The 12,822-nt window shown below is 49.5% G+C and overlaps 1 protein-coding gene across 2 annotated transcripts in view; it reads left to right on the top strand.

Annotated features, from left to right (window-relative positions):
* SH2D4B (SH2 domain containing 4B) overlaps window positions 1–12,822 on the top strand; it is a 79,984-nt gene that overhangs the window by 45,035 nt on the left and 22,127 nt on the right. For both annotated transcript variants that reach the window (XM_060033715.1, XM_060033714.1), the window contains exon 5: window positions 8,995–9,211. In XM_060033715.1, coding sequence (XP_059889698.1) covers window positions 8,995–9,211 — 217 coding nt within the window. The remainder of the gene's footprint in view (window positions 1–8,994; window positions 9,212–12,822) is intronic.

The following is a 12,822-nucleotide window of genomic DNA, read 5'->3' as shown; positions in this document are numbered from 1 at the left end:
ACTTGGTTAACGGTATCATTTACAAAAATTGGAGCTGTGTGACTGTTCACTCCTCCCCTCCCTCTTTGAGCTGTGTGATCCCGGTTGTGGGCCCCCCCTACCCATAACTAGCACTCTAGTGTCGCACGCCTTGTGGGGTTTCGGTCAGAGCTGAGAAAATATGTGCTCGGGCCCAGTAGGGAGTCCAGTTATGCTGGTTCTGTTCTCTTCGCTCATAAAAGGGCATGTGCTCTGGAGTCTGGGTTTAAAGTCAGTGATTCTAAAATGCTGTGCGCTTGACACAGGCAGAGCTTGAAGGGGCCTGTGGAGATGGGGTGTGGGTCTGCCGACGGGGTGGGCAGAGAAGAGTTTTGGGCTTGAAGGAAAGCTGAAGGATGGCACGGAAGGATTTTTTTTCTCTCTGCTGACGGGATGGGAAATTGTGTAGTTGCTCCTTGGACGTAAGTTTGAACTGATCCCCAAACTCCAGGTGCCATGTATTTTTGGCTTTACAGCTCAGAATGATGCCAGCGTGAGTCCCCACATGCCTGATTCATGTCCTGCTCCCCTCTTGAACTACTCAGGAATCCCTGGGCGCTTTATATTGTCCCCAAAGTGAAGTCTTTCGGAGCTTCACGCTGGCATGGGGAGCGCTCTGGTCTTAAGGAACCCCTGAAGTTCCTCCTGGTGGCCACAGGGGGCCACTGTTGGCAGCAATCAGGATTGCAAGCAGAACAAGGATGGTTGACAGGTGATCTCAGAAGCCTCGGGGTGCAGGTAGAGACAGCCCCTTACTTTGGCCTTGTTTAGCTGTTGGTGAGCCTCACTGGGTTTCCCCGAGGCTCATCAGAGCTCACTGTCTTGGCACCAAACACGTCACCTCCCCAGGTGACGGCTGCTCCGGCAGGTTGAGTCACCAGAGGCCTGTATGTATATCCTTCAGCATCTGGACCACGTGTTTCCCTTCTCCCAGGGCTCAGGAAACGTACCCTTCTCACGAACTTTCATTTTTCCCATTTCCCTGACAAGAGCTCCTGACTCTACCCAGCCCCCATTCTTACACCACTTCCCCACCTTTTGTGCCTTAATGGGGCTGGACCCATCCTAAAGGTGGTATTCCAGTCCCCTTATCTCACAGTCAACATGATCATAACAACAACAATAGATAATATTTAATGAACCTCCTTCATTTGCCCGGAACTGTCCAAGCCCCATCTATGTACAATCTCATTGATGTCTCAAAGTAACCCTACGAGGCCCTCATTTTACAGATGAGGAAATAAAGTGTAGGTATAGTAATTCAAGTTGTCCAAGGTTCCCATGAAGCAGAAAATGGAGCAGAATTTAAACACATCTACACACATACACAATTTAAATCTTTATTGGTGCCTTTTCCTGTATATAGGATTAGTCACTAATTTTCAGAGACATTGTGCTATTCACCCAAGGGGTTACTACAAATTGATGTTGCTTTGAAGCGTTTGGTTTCTCGGCAGGCTGTAACTGGCTCATCTGAATTCTATTCAGCACTGAGTCTTTTCGATCTGGGCAGAGGTAGGGAGAACCATGGGCAAGTGCTCTAGAGACGGGTCTCATGATGAGCAACAGTTAATGATCTTCCAGAACCTTGTGGCCCCTGGACCTTCCCCCCTGAATCCCATAGGCACCTCTCACTCCACACATCCAAACTCCATCCTCCTCTTCCCCCACCTGCCTCATCACCTGACTGTCAGAGGCAGAAACTTGGCTGTCATTCCGGTCTCTCTTTTTGCTCACTGCCAATCCCCAAACCACCAAGTTGTAAAGATCTGACCTCCTCAATATTCTCTGAATTCACTCCCCTCCTTCCCATTGTCCTGACATTAACCCCATTGCTCTTTGCCTAGGTTTCTGGTTTCCAAGCCTCTATTCTTGTTCCTGTCAGATTCATTTCCAACACCATAGCCAAGTCAGTCTTTGAAAAGTGCAAACGGGCATCCTGCTCTCCTGCTTAAAGCCTTTCAGTGGCGTCCATCACGCTTTGGTAAAGCACTAAAATTAATTAGCCGGTATTTATTGGTCTCCTAAATGGCCTTTTCTGTTTCTGCATCTTCACCTCTTGTCCCCTCCCCACAGGAGCTTCCCCCCAGCCATTCTAAGAGGGATGCTCCAACTCCCGCTTGCCTCTGGGCCTCTGCCCCTGAGCTTCCTCTGCCTAGGATAGCCTCTCCTTGGCCTCTCTTTGTTGAATCCTGTGTGTCCACCAGGCATCAGCTTAGATGTCCTTCTCCAGAGGATTTCTCTGCCTGGATGAGGTGTCCCCTCTCTGGGGCCCCACGGCACCCTGTGCACACCCCACACAGCTCCATTCACCATTTGCTGGCATGTTTCCTCTCCCAGGCAGTAAGCTCTCCAAGGGCGTGGACTGTGTCTTGCTGGCTGCTCTATCCACATCCCCTAGCCAGGCAGCCAGCTGATACGGTGGAAAAAAGCACTGATTCTGTAAGACGCTACACTGCCATCTACCAGGAAATTGTCACATCTGTACATATCAATGATGGTCATGGGCGACAGCGCCCCCTGGAGTTGTGCAATGCACAGCTCGGGCCTGCACGGCATGGAGCTGGCACAGGGAGGCACTATACACACGTGCTGAATAAGTGTGTTTTTAGTGCCCGAATGTGTTATTTAAAGTGTTAAAAACCCTGCCTCTTGCAATGACTAGCCTGGCCACATCTCTGGAGCTATGCAACTGCTCCCAGAGATGCTGCCAAGAGGAAACCCAACTCCTGCTGTTTCTCTTCAGCATTGGAGAACTGAGCAGGAGCCTGGGGCACAGGCAAGGACGTGATTCCAGAGCAGCCTGGCCATTCTGGCAGCCCTTGGACGAAGCAGGGGGTGGTCTCTATTTTCCATGGAGGGAAAACTAAGACCCAGAGAGATGAAAACTTGTCCTGGGCTAGATAGAGAGTTAGGAGCAAAGTAAAGCAGAATGCTCAGCTGTCTCCCCACCCCCGAGCCTGGGACAGCTGAAACTCCCACTCTGGCATGGGTGTGGCTGGACTCCCCAGACTGTGGGACTTGGTTTCTTTTGCGCAGCAGGGCTGCAGGCCAGGCAGTCCTGGAGGGTGGTGTCTTAGCTCTGGGAGGTGGTCCCACGCTGGGCAGATGTGGGTGCATCCTCGTGCTAGGAGAGCAGAGATGGAAGGGATCTTTCCCCCTGATCTGCAGGTGAGAGAACGGAGGGATGGCAGCAGGGACACAGCTGGGGACATTTCTAGCTAATGGTGACACCCTGCTGTGCTCTGGCCTCTTCATTCTCAGCCTGGTGCTCCCCAAGCCAGAATGTCCTTTTGTTTTTTTCATTTTAATTGTGGTAGGGGACTTCCCTGGTGGTCCAGTGGTTGAGATTCCGTGCTCCCAATGCAGGGGCGCAGGTTTGATCCCTGGTCAGGGAACTAAGATCCCGCATCCTGTACGGCACGGCCCTCCCCCCACCCCAAAAAAGTAAAAAAAACCAAATAAATTGTGGTAAAATATACAACTTAAAATTAACCATTTTTAGGTGTGTAGTTCAGTGGCATTCATAGTGTTGTGCTACCATGACCACCACCCACCTCCAACGTTGGTTATCTTCCCACACTGAAACTGTCCCCATTAAACTAAAACTCATTTCACCCTTCCTGTAGCCCCTGGCAGCCGCCACTTTCTACTCTGTGAATTTAACTACTCTAAGTGCAATAAGTGGAGTGTAAGTGAAATCATACAACGTTTGTCCTTTTGTGGCTGGCTTATTCACTTAGCATAATGTCTTTAAGATTCATCCATGTTGTAGCATGTGTCAGAATTTCCTCCCTTTTTGAAGGCTGGATACTGTTACTTGTATGTGTATCCTATATTTTCTTTATTTATCCATCGATGGACATTTGGGTTATTTCCACCTTTTGGCTATTGTTAATCATGCTGTTATGAACATGGCTGTACAAATATTTGTTTGAATTCCTGCTTTCAATTCTTTTGGGTATATATCCAGAATTGGCATTGCTGGATCATATGGTAATTGTATGTTTAATTTTTTATGGAATTGCTGTACTATTTTCCACAGCAGCTGCACCATTTCACATTCCCACCAACAATGCATAAGGGTTCCAATTTCTCCATGTCCTTGCCAATACTTGCTATTTTCATCTTTTTTTATATTTAAAAATTAAAAAAATAATAGCTATCCAAATAGGTGTGAAGAGGAATCTTATTGTGGTTGGTCCATTTTTTCAGTCTCTAAATTCAGCTTTTCTTCTGGTCCTCAGTGTTTTCATGCTGCTCAGCTGCCTTTATGTATTTCTGAGAGATGAGATGGAGAAAGGAGACCCTGGAACCTACCTTAGAAGTGGAGATGGCCATGGCCTCCCTTTGTTCTGCATGCAGTGCAGGCCCTGGGAACTTGGGCCGTGGGAGGAAGCCGGTGACTCGGTTGGGGCCCTCGTCTCTGCAGTGCGCCCTCCGGGGACAAGGACTGTCCGATACCTGCTGCTTCAGGGCACAGATGCTTATGGTTGTTTTCAATGGGATAGAAGAAAAAACTTCAGATTCTGGCTGAGGGTTTCCATGGCAGTCATATGATACAGTTCGAATCTATCCCGGATTCAGAGAAGGAACAGAAGCAACCTTTTAAGATTTCAAAGCTGAATTTAGGGTAAGCTGGGAGTACCTGGCAGTCCAGTGGTTAGGACTCGGCACTTTCACTGCTGTGGCCCCGGGTTCAATCCCTGGTCGGGGAACTAAGATCTCGCACTGCTTGTAAACAGACCCAGATTTCATGTGACCGAGCATCAAGGGTGCCCCCTCCTTGACTGGCCAAGAATTGTTTATGACTACATTTTGAACATGGGAATGCCAGGGCTAATGAAAATAAAAGTTTTAGCTAACGCTTATCATGGTGCTTAAAATGTACCTGACACAGGTCTAAGTGGTTTATATTATTAGCTCTCTTAACAACTCATAACAACTTTATGAGGTAGGGACTCTTATTATGTCCATTTTACTTTTGAGGAAACGGAAGCCCAGGGTGATTAAGTAACTTGTCCAGTGTCACACAGCTGGTAAATGAAGTTGAGATCTGAACCCAGGCAGCTAGGTTCCAGAATCAGGCTTTGGGAAATTTGAAGAAAGGATCAAGTTCAGAGGCCTGATTTAGTAAGACATTGCTTTAAAAAAAGTACTTCATAGTTTATAGAATTTTATGTTTCATTGAATCTTCATAGTAACTCAGTGTGGCAGACATTCATGTCATTCTCATTTTGACAGAGGTGTAAAGTGAAGCCTAGAGGCATAGAGCTTTCTTAAGAAAGCTGGCATGGGGTGTTGGTGAGGATGGGAGAAGAGGGAACCCTGTGCACTGTTGGTGGGAATATCAAATGGTGCAGCCGCTATGGCGAACAGTATGGAGGTTCCTCAAAAAATTAAAAATAAAGCTACCATATGACCCAGCAATCCCCCTTCTGGGTATATTTCCAAAGGAAATGAAATCAGGCTATTAAAGAGATATCTGTACTCCCGTGTTTATTGCAACATTATTCACAATAGCCAAGCTATAGAAACAACATGAACATCTGTCAACGGATGATTGGATAAAGACCACGGGAATGAAGGAAATCCTGCCGTTTGCAACAACAGACATGGACCTTCAGGGCATTATGCTAACTGAAAAAAGTCAGAGAAAAATACTACACGATACCACCTATATGTGAAATCTAAAAAGCCGAACTTGTGGAAACAGAGAGTAGGATGGTGGCTACCAGGGGCCGGGGGTGGCGGGGTGTGAAGGGGGAGGTGGGGGAGTTAGGGAGATGTTGGTCAAAGGGTACAAACTTGCAGTTAGAAGATGAATAAATTCTGGGGATCTAATGCACAGCCTAGGGATTACAGTCAACAATACGTTATATGCTTCAAAGTTGCCGAGACTAGATCTTTTTTTTTTTTTTGCGGTACGCGGGCCTCTCACTGTTGTGGCCTCTCCCGTTGCTGAGCACAGGCTCCGGACGCGCAGGCTCAGCGGCCATGGCTCACGGGCCCAGCCGCTCCGCGGCATGTGGGATCTTCCCGGACCGGACCGGGGCACAAACCCGTGTCCCCTGCATCGGCAGGCGGACTCTCAACCACTGCGCCACCAGAGAAGCCCCGAGACTAGATCTTAAATGTTCTCACCACACAAAATTAACTATGGAACCTGACGGAGGTGTTAGCTAATGCTATGGTGGTAATCATTTTGTAATATTTTAAGTGTATCACATCAGCACATAGTACACCTTAAGCTTACATATGTCAATTATGTCTCAAAAAAAGAACACGAGAAAAGAAAAGGACCCAAGAGAGCCCTCTCGGAGCTGCCGTTAACCTGTCTGACTCCACATCAGCCCCTGGGCGGCAGGGCTGGCTTCCTGTTGCAGCCTCAGCTGCATCCTCACCTCCAAGTGCCCTCCAGGCCTCTGCCTGGGCATCACGGTTGGTCTGAGTCGGTGGACACAGCTGCACAGGGGAGAGTTCGCAGAATGGTGGGGAGCTTGGTGGCGCCTGAACACAGAGTGTGGGCAGGAGCTCAGAGGCCCACTGGGCTGGGAAAGAAAGTGGGGCGGGCAGGATGTTCCTTAGGGGCCAAGGGGTTTGCCCTTTGTCCTGTGTGCATTGGGAGCCACTGAAGGCTTCTGAGGCAGACAGTGGCAAAACTAGAGCTGGCTTTTAGGAGGCTGGGTTTAGTCCCTCTGTGACCCACAGCTTGTGCACTCTCCTAGCCAAGTTCCAAAAATCTGTCTTCGTAGTTTGCATGTGACTTCCTTCTGTCACTGAGTGTGACTGTCTCTCGGGCTGTCAACACTCAAAGGTCACTGGCCCTTAGAGGGCACAAGCTTCTATGTTTAGTTTGTAGTCTAGTGACCGCAAAGCCTGTGCTGGGAAACCTGGCCTTGTTTGAGCCTGTGGTAGCAGGCACTATGGTGTTCTTAGTACCTAGAGTGGAAATATAGGGTTTTTTTCCCCCTGGGGTGGATTCCTCCTTCTTTTTCTGGAAGAACTCCTATTGACCTTTCCAGACCCAGTGGAATGCTCCATCTCCTTTGGTGGCTCCTGGCTTCCTCATAGAATGTGAGTGCTACCGCCCCTAAACTCTGACAGTACTTGATCAGTCCCTGTTCTCTTTGTGCTAGAGATATTTATTTGTCTGATTTTCCCAGCTAGGCTCTGAGTGCCTTGAGGGAAGCGTCTGGTCTTTGCTGTCTCTATATCCAGTTCAGGGCCTGGCAGAGTTAAGTACTTAATTGGGCACAGTCGTCCAAGCATATTATCACCTGCTGACTGATACATATGTATTCTAGGCACTAGAATGCATCAGTGAATAGACCAGAGAAAATTCCCCTCCTGCCCTGGAGCTCTCAGCTTATTAGCTCCTCTGCATGTGACTTCCACATCCATAAATACCTTCTGAGGGACAGACTTCCCGCTGCCTTCCTCAGATCTGGGGGATGTTGTTTCGAGGGTGGACTTTGACAACTTGAGAAGGAGAAGCGCTTTCTTTCAGCATGAGGGCCATGTGCCTTGTATCCTCCAAATGCTAACAGAACACAGTTCTCTGACTGGTAGGTTGTAGGTGCTCGCTGCACAGGTATTGGATGGAGATTGGAGTAGAATTAGACTGTGGGTAAGATTTTACTCCCGGGGGGAGGGGGACCTGCTTGGGCCAGGGCAATCCCAGGTCTTGCACAACGAGAAGGACACGGCCAGCTCCACGAGTTCTCTACAAAAGGATTGGATTTTAGAGGCAGACAGGGGCCTGACACGATGCAATCAGACTACAAAATAATTGGTTTTAATTCTAGACCGTACCTGCAGCAGGTTTTGTCCCCTCTCTCGGCACTTTCCCAGCCCCAGGACTCCCTTTTGAGTTTTAGAAGCAGCAACTTGCAGATGTCCACACTGCCTTGAGGAACATGAAAAGACAGAGGCCAGAGAGAGGGGCCTTGTGGCATTCTGGAACCTGTGGCGTGACACAGCTGTCAAAGGATCCCCTCCTTTCCCTCCAACACACTCACCCACCAGCTGTCAAGGCCACAGGAAACCAAAGAGAAAGGGCACTGTAACTGGGACTCCAGAGTTTCCAGCAACTCATCCTGTGGTAGCAGACAGGGTGGTTCCCGGCCAGGCTTGGCCACTGACCCAGCTGGGCAAGTCAGCGTCCTTCCTTGGAAAGCAGTTTCCACGTGAATAACATGAGGAGGTTGGATGGGATGGTCTTAAATGCTCTTGTGGCTTTTTGTAGGAAAGAGCAGGGGCTCTGGTGTCAGATACACCTGATTTTAAAATGAAAGGAAGCTTGAGAGGTGGGGTAGAGTGGCGTAGAGAGCTGCATGGATTTCAGAGCCAGACACACCTGGGTTCCGACCCTGGCTCTGCCCCTTATTAGCTGTTTAACTTCAGACAAGTTGCTTAACCTCCCGGAGGCTGGGTTTCTGTGCAAACATAGTGATGTGCCCTCCTCCCTTGGTGGCTGGAGGAAGCGTCTATAATGCGATATTGCAGGGAGGGCCCGGAGCTCAGGGCTTGGCACAGAGAAAGCTGTAATCAGCATGGGTGGTGGCAGTGGTATTTGAGATGCTAACCACTTCAAGGTGGACAGGTGTCCTTGAGGCAGGGCACAGGGTTTGAGAAGCTGCTCTGAGCAGGGCACTCCAGGAAGAACTACACATGGAGGTGTAAATTTCCATCCAAAAGTTGCTTGCTCATTCTGGAACAGGGCCACAGGAACAGCTGGACCACCCCAAACTGTCATGAGTGTCTTTATCCCACAGGGACAGGCTAACCCAGGGCTGCTGGCTCAGGTTGGGCCCGCCATTGCCGGGTGCCAAGCCTCCACGCAGCACACGTGGGTGCATCCGGATGAATCCTGGGATTCTGGGTGAGTCCCAGGGCTCCTGGCCATGTACTGGCTTGCTCAGTGCGTGGCCTGGGCTGCAGGTCTGCGTGAACACGCTCTCTATTCCTTTCCAGTGCGTCGGTCCAAGGCGGCTGATGAGGAGAGAAGGCGCCGAGCCCAGCGCGCCCGGGACGAGTACCGGCGCCACTCCCTCCGCGCCATCCAGAAGGGCACGGTCGCTGGCCTCAGCTCCAGGTTCCGAGAGCTCGGCCAGAGCCACGAGCAGGAGGCGAGACTCTACCACCACCTCCTGGGCCCGGGGCCGCCTTCACCCCTGGCCGTGCCTGGCAGGTGAGTCGCGGACCTCGCATCCCGCATCCACATGCGCGGTGTGTCTGGGGGAGGGCCTCCGGCTGGGGCGTAGGGCACCAGAGATCCGGTCCGGCTCTGCCTCCGACTTGCTGTTTAATTTGGGGCTAGTCATCTCCCCTCTGTTGGCCTCAGTGCCCTAGTCTGTGTAATGGGGCAGGAGTTGGGGAGAGGAGTCGGGGTTGGAGATTTCTACCAACTCTGGAGTTCTGGGAGGCTTCACCTCTTTGGGGTCTAGGATTCCTTTGAGAATCTAAAGAAAGCTGTGTACCCTCTTCTCTGCGAAATGCACATATGTAAATACCCCAAAACGTTTGCATATAATTTCAAGCTCTAAAAGATCCGTAGACCCCAGGTTAAGAACTTGTAATGTAAGACCTCAAATGGGTTAAATGTGGCCCAGCAGCCTGGAACCAGAACTCGCTGCTGCTTTTTGTAACCACAGGTGATGCTGGTGCATCCCGGGTTCTGATAGCCGGTTGCAGATGAACGCAGTTGAGTGCAGGAGGGTCCTTACACGCTGGGCTGATGAGTGGTTTGGCAAGGGCGCTCAGGTGACTGACTGCCCATGATTGCTGGGACGGAGGATCAAGAGGTTGCCTGGAGCCTCTCGACCTGCCGCCTGTGCCCACCTCAGGCCAGCCCTAAGGTTGGTTCCCCTCCTCATTATTGCTGATTGTCTGCTGCCCGAGGGAGGGCTCAGAGGCTGGATGGTGAGTGCCTGCTGCTCCCTGAACCACAATAAACCTGCAGAAGAGTCCATTCAGCCCCAGACGACAGAGGGTTGTCTGGGTTTTGCTTTGATTGGGATCTAGGATTATTCATAAAACCCCCTCCCTCTCCCTGCAGCCTAGGGAGAACTGACATCTGCATTCCTTCCTTCCTTCCCTCCCTTCCTTTCCTCCTTCCTTGTCATTTATATGATTCACAAACCAGAAAGTTTAAAAAGATACATGGAGGAAAGGCTGACTCCCATCCTTGCCGTCCATCTACTCAGTTCCCTCTTCCCCGCACAGGGAACCACTGTTCTTAGTTTATGTGTCCTCCCAGTTCCTTTTTGCAACTGCCAAGGTGAAAAGTTGTATCTCCTTCTTTTTTTTTTTTTTTGCATAAAAGTTTGCCTATCATACACATGGTTCTGCATCTTGATTTTTTTTCCATTTAACTATAAATTTTGGAGGTCTTTACATATCGATTCTTACCTGATTATTTTTATTTAGTTTTCTTTTTACAGCTGCATAGTATTCCACTGCCTGGCTGTGCTCTAATTTATTTTTCAAAACCTCTATTAATGGGCATTGGTGTTGTTTGAAATCTTTGGTTATTACCAACAGTGCCCTTAATGAGTAACCTTGTAGACACGCAACTATTATCTACAAGAGAGATTCCCAAAAGTGGGGCCACTGGGTTAGGGGCTACATGCATGCACTTATAGTATTGATAATTCTCATCAACTTGCCCTCCACAGGGGTGGTACCAATGAACACTCTCATCCTTTAGCCTTGCCAGCAGTGCGTTGTCAGATTTTTGTTTTGTATGAGACATAATATCTCAGTGAAAATTTAAATTTGCATTTCTGTTTATGTGTGAGATGAAGTATTTTGTATATGTTTAAGGGCCTTTGGTATTTCTCTATCTGTCTGTTCATTTCCCTTCCTGCCTCTTCATTGTGTTATTGGTCTTTTCGCCATCTGTTTCTAGGAACTCCTTAAGTATTAGGGAAAATATTAGGGATGCTTTTCTTTGTGATAAACATTTTTTCCCCTCAATTTGTCATTTGTCTTTTATGATGATGTTTTCTGTCATGTGGGAGTTCTTTATTTTTATGAGGTCAGATTTTCTTTTATGTTTCCTGGATTTGGAGACATAGTTAGAAAAGCCTTCTTCCTCTTGTGCTTTTTTTTTTAAAGGAGACATATAATTTGTCCTTCAGGCCCAGAAGACAGAGCTGCATGAACTGTGTTGCAGTCTGGCTCCAGGCTCGCTGTGTGTGGCTGTCAGTAGAGGAGAAGAAGTGACAGCCACAGTGTGCTGCCTTGGGTGGAGCAGGGGGATCAGGGACCATGCAGATGGAGCGGCAGACCCAGGCACCAGAAGCCATGCCTCAGCCTCCTTCCTGTGGCTGCCCCATGGAACAGGTCCCCGTGGCCTCACTGCCCTCAGCACTGTGGTGCTGGCACCGGCGGCCAGCCCACGCTTGCCCGGTTATTCCGGGGGCAGACACATTGTTGATGGGAGAGAGTTCCAGGTGCAGAAGTGAGGCTTCTGGCCAGGTGGCCTCTTGGAGCACTTGGTCCTAGCATTTATATTCTGGGGAATCAGATTCTCTGCTTAGAAACAGAGGGACAAGAGTGAACGAATTTTCCTTGCTGTTATTTATAACCTCCTCTTGCCTTCTAAGGAGAATGAGTCCTAGAAACCAGAGGATATTTCTTCCCCCGAGCACAGTTATTTATTGGGGAATGCAAGTGTGAAGGAAGAGGCTGGGGCAGGGCTGCAGTGTGCCGCTTCATAAAGAGGAAGAGCACCTGAGTTTCCTGAGAAGAGGGAAATCCTCAAGGGCAGATACAGAGGAGCAAAGCTGGTTGGAGGGGTGTTAAAAAAAAGCCTGCAGAGGTGGCAGCGGGAAGCAAGGGGTTTGGAGAACAGACTCCACTGATGACGGCTTTAGGCTGTTCAGTGGAACCTCACCCCCTGTCTTATTGCATCTTTTCTAAAATCTACAGTGTTCACTACTGTGTGTGTGTGTGTGGATTCATCTTAGGGCAGGTAAAAATAGGGGCTCCTTCTGGGGTTTGCCAGGAAGTGCTGGGCTCAGCATCGAAGTGTTGGTTGATGCGGGGGAAATGCAAAGACTTGGGGACATCGTGCTGGTGTTTATTTCATAAGAGACGACGACAGCGGTGGTGAATTCTAAATGCCAGTGCTGTGAGGTGGACAGACAGCAGTGACAGTGTGAGCCTGTGCCAGGTTGCTGTCGCTCAGGGGGAAGGGTGAGAAAGCTGTGGTTGTTCATGCTGGGCCCAAAGTCTGCTGAAGCTCTGTTTTCATCCCACATAGCAGTGCAGTGTGATCTTGCTGCATATCACCTCAACACACAGTGGTGTGTGTTGTTACGGGGAATGTGCTGTCAAACCCTTACCGGGCTTCATGTCAGTGGGTCTCACGTGGCCCCGTCTCTGTATACATTCAGGAGCCACAGTATAACAAGTAAAATCTGGGCTTGCTTATGAGAAAATATCAAAAAGCAGCTAATTTATTACTCAGACCTTCTTCAGGTGCCCCTCTTCATCTCCCTCCCAGGATCTTCAATTCCACACCTGCTTCTCCATCAAAAGTCAGCCCGTGCAGCGACTCTTTCCTCCCCTCTCCCTTTCCTCTGTCCTTTTCCCTCTTACTTCTTGGTGGTGAAGCTCAGCCGTTTCCAGAGCAGATTGAGGCTGTTCACTGTCCTGGTTCTGCCTCATAAAACATGGAAGGCTAGCTGGTCAAGCCAGGTGTCCCCTTAGACGGCAGCGGTGGGTGAGACGGGGAGGGGCAAAACGAGAGTCCTCTTCAGTGCGGGTTTGGGGAGGGAGGAGGACACGCACGTG

The sequence above is a fragment of the Delphinus delphis genome, chromosome 16 (assembly GCF_949987515.2).
Source record: "Delphinus delphis chromosome 16, mDelDel1.2, whole genome shotgun sequence".
NCBI lineage: Eukaryota > Metazoa > Chordata > Mammalia > Artiodactyla > Delphinidae > Delphinus > Delphinus delphis.
The sequence above is the reverse complement of the archived record's forward strand: the minus strand, read 5'-3'. Positions and strand labels throughout refer to the sequence as shown.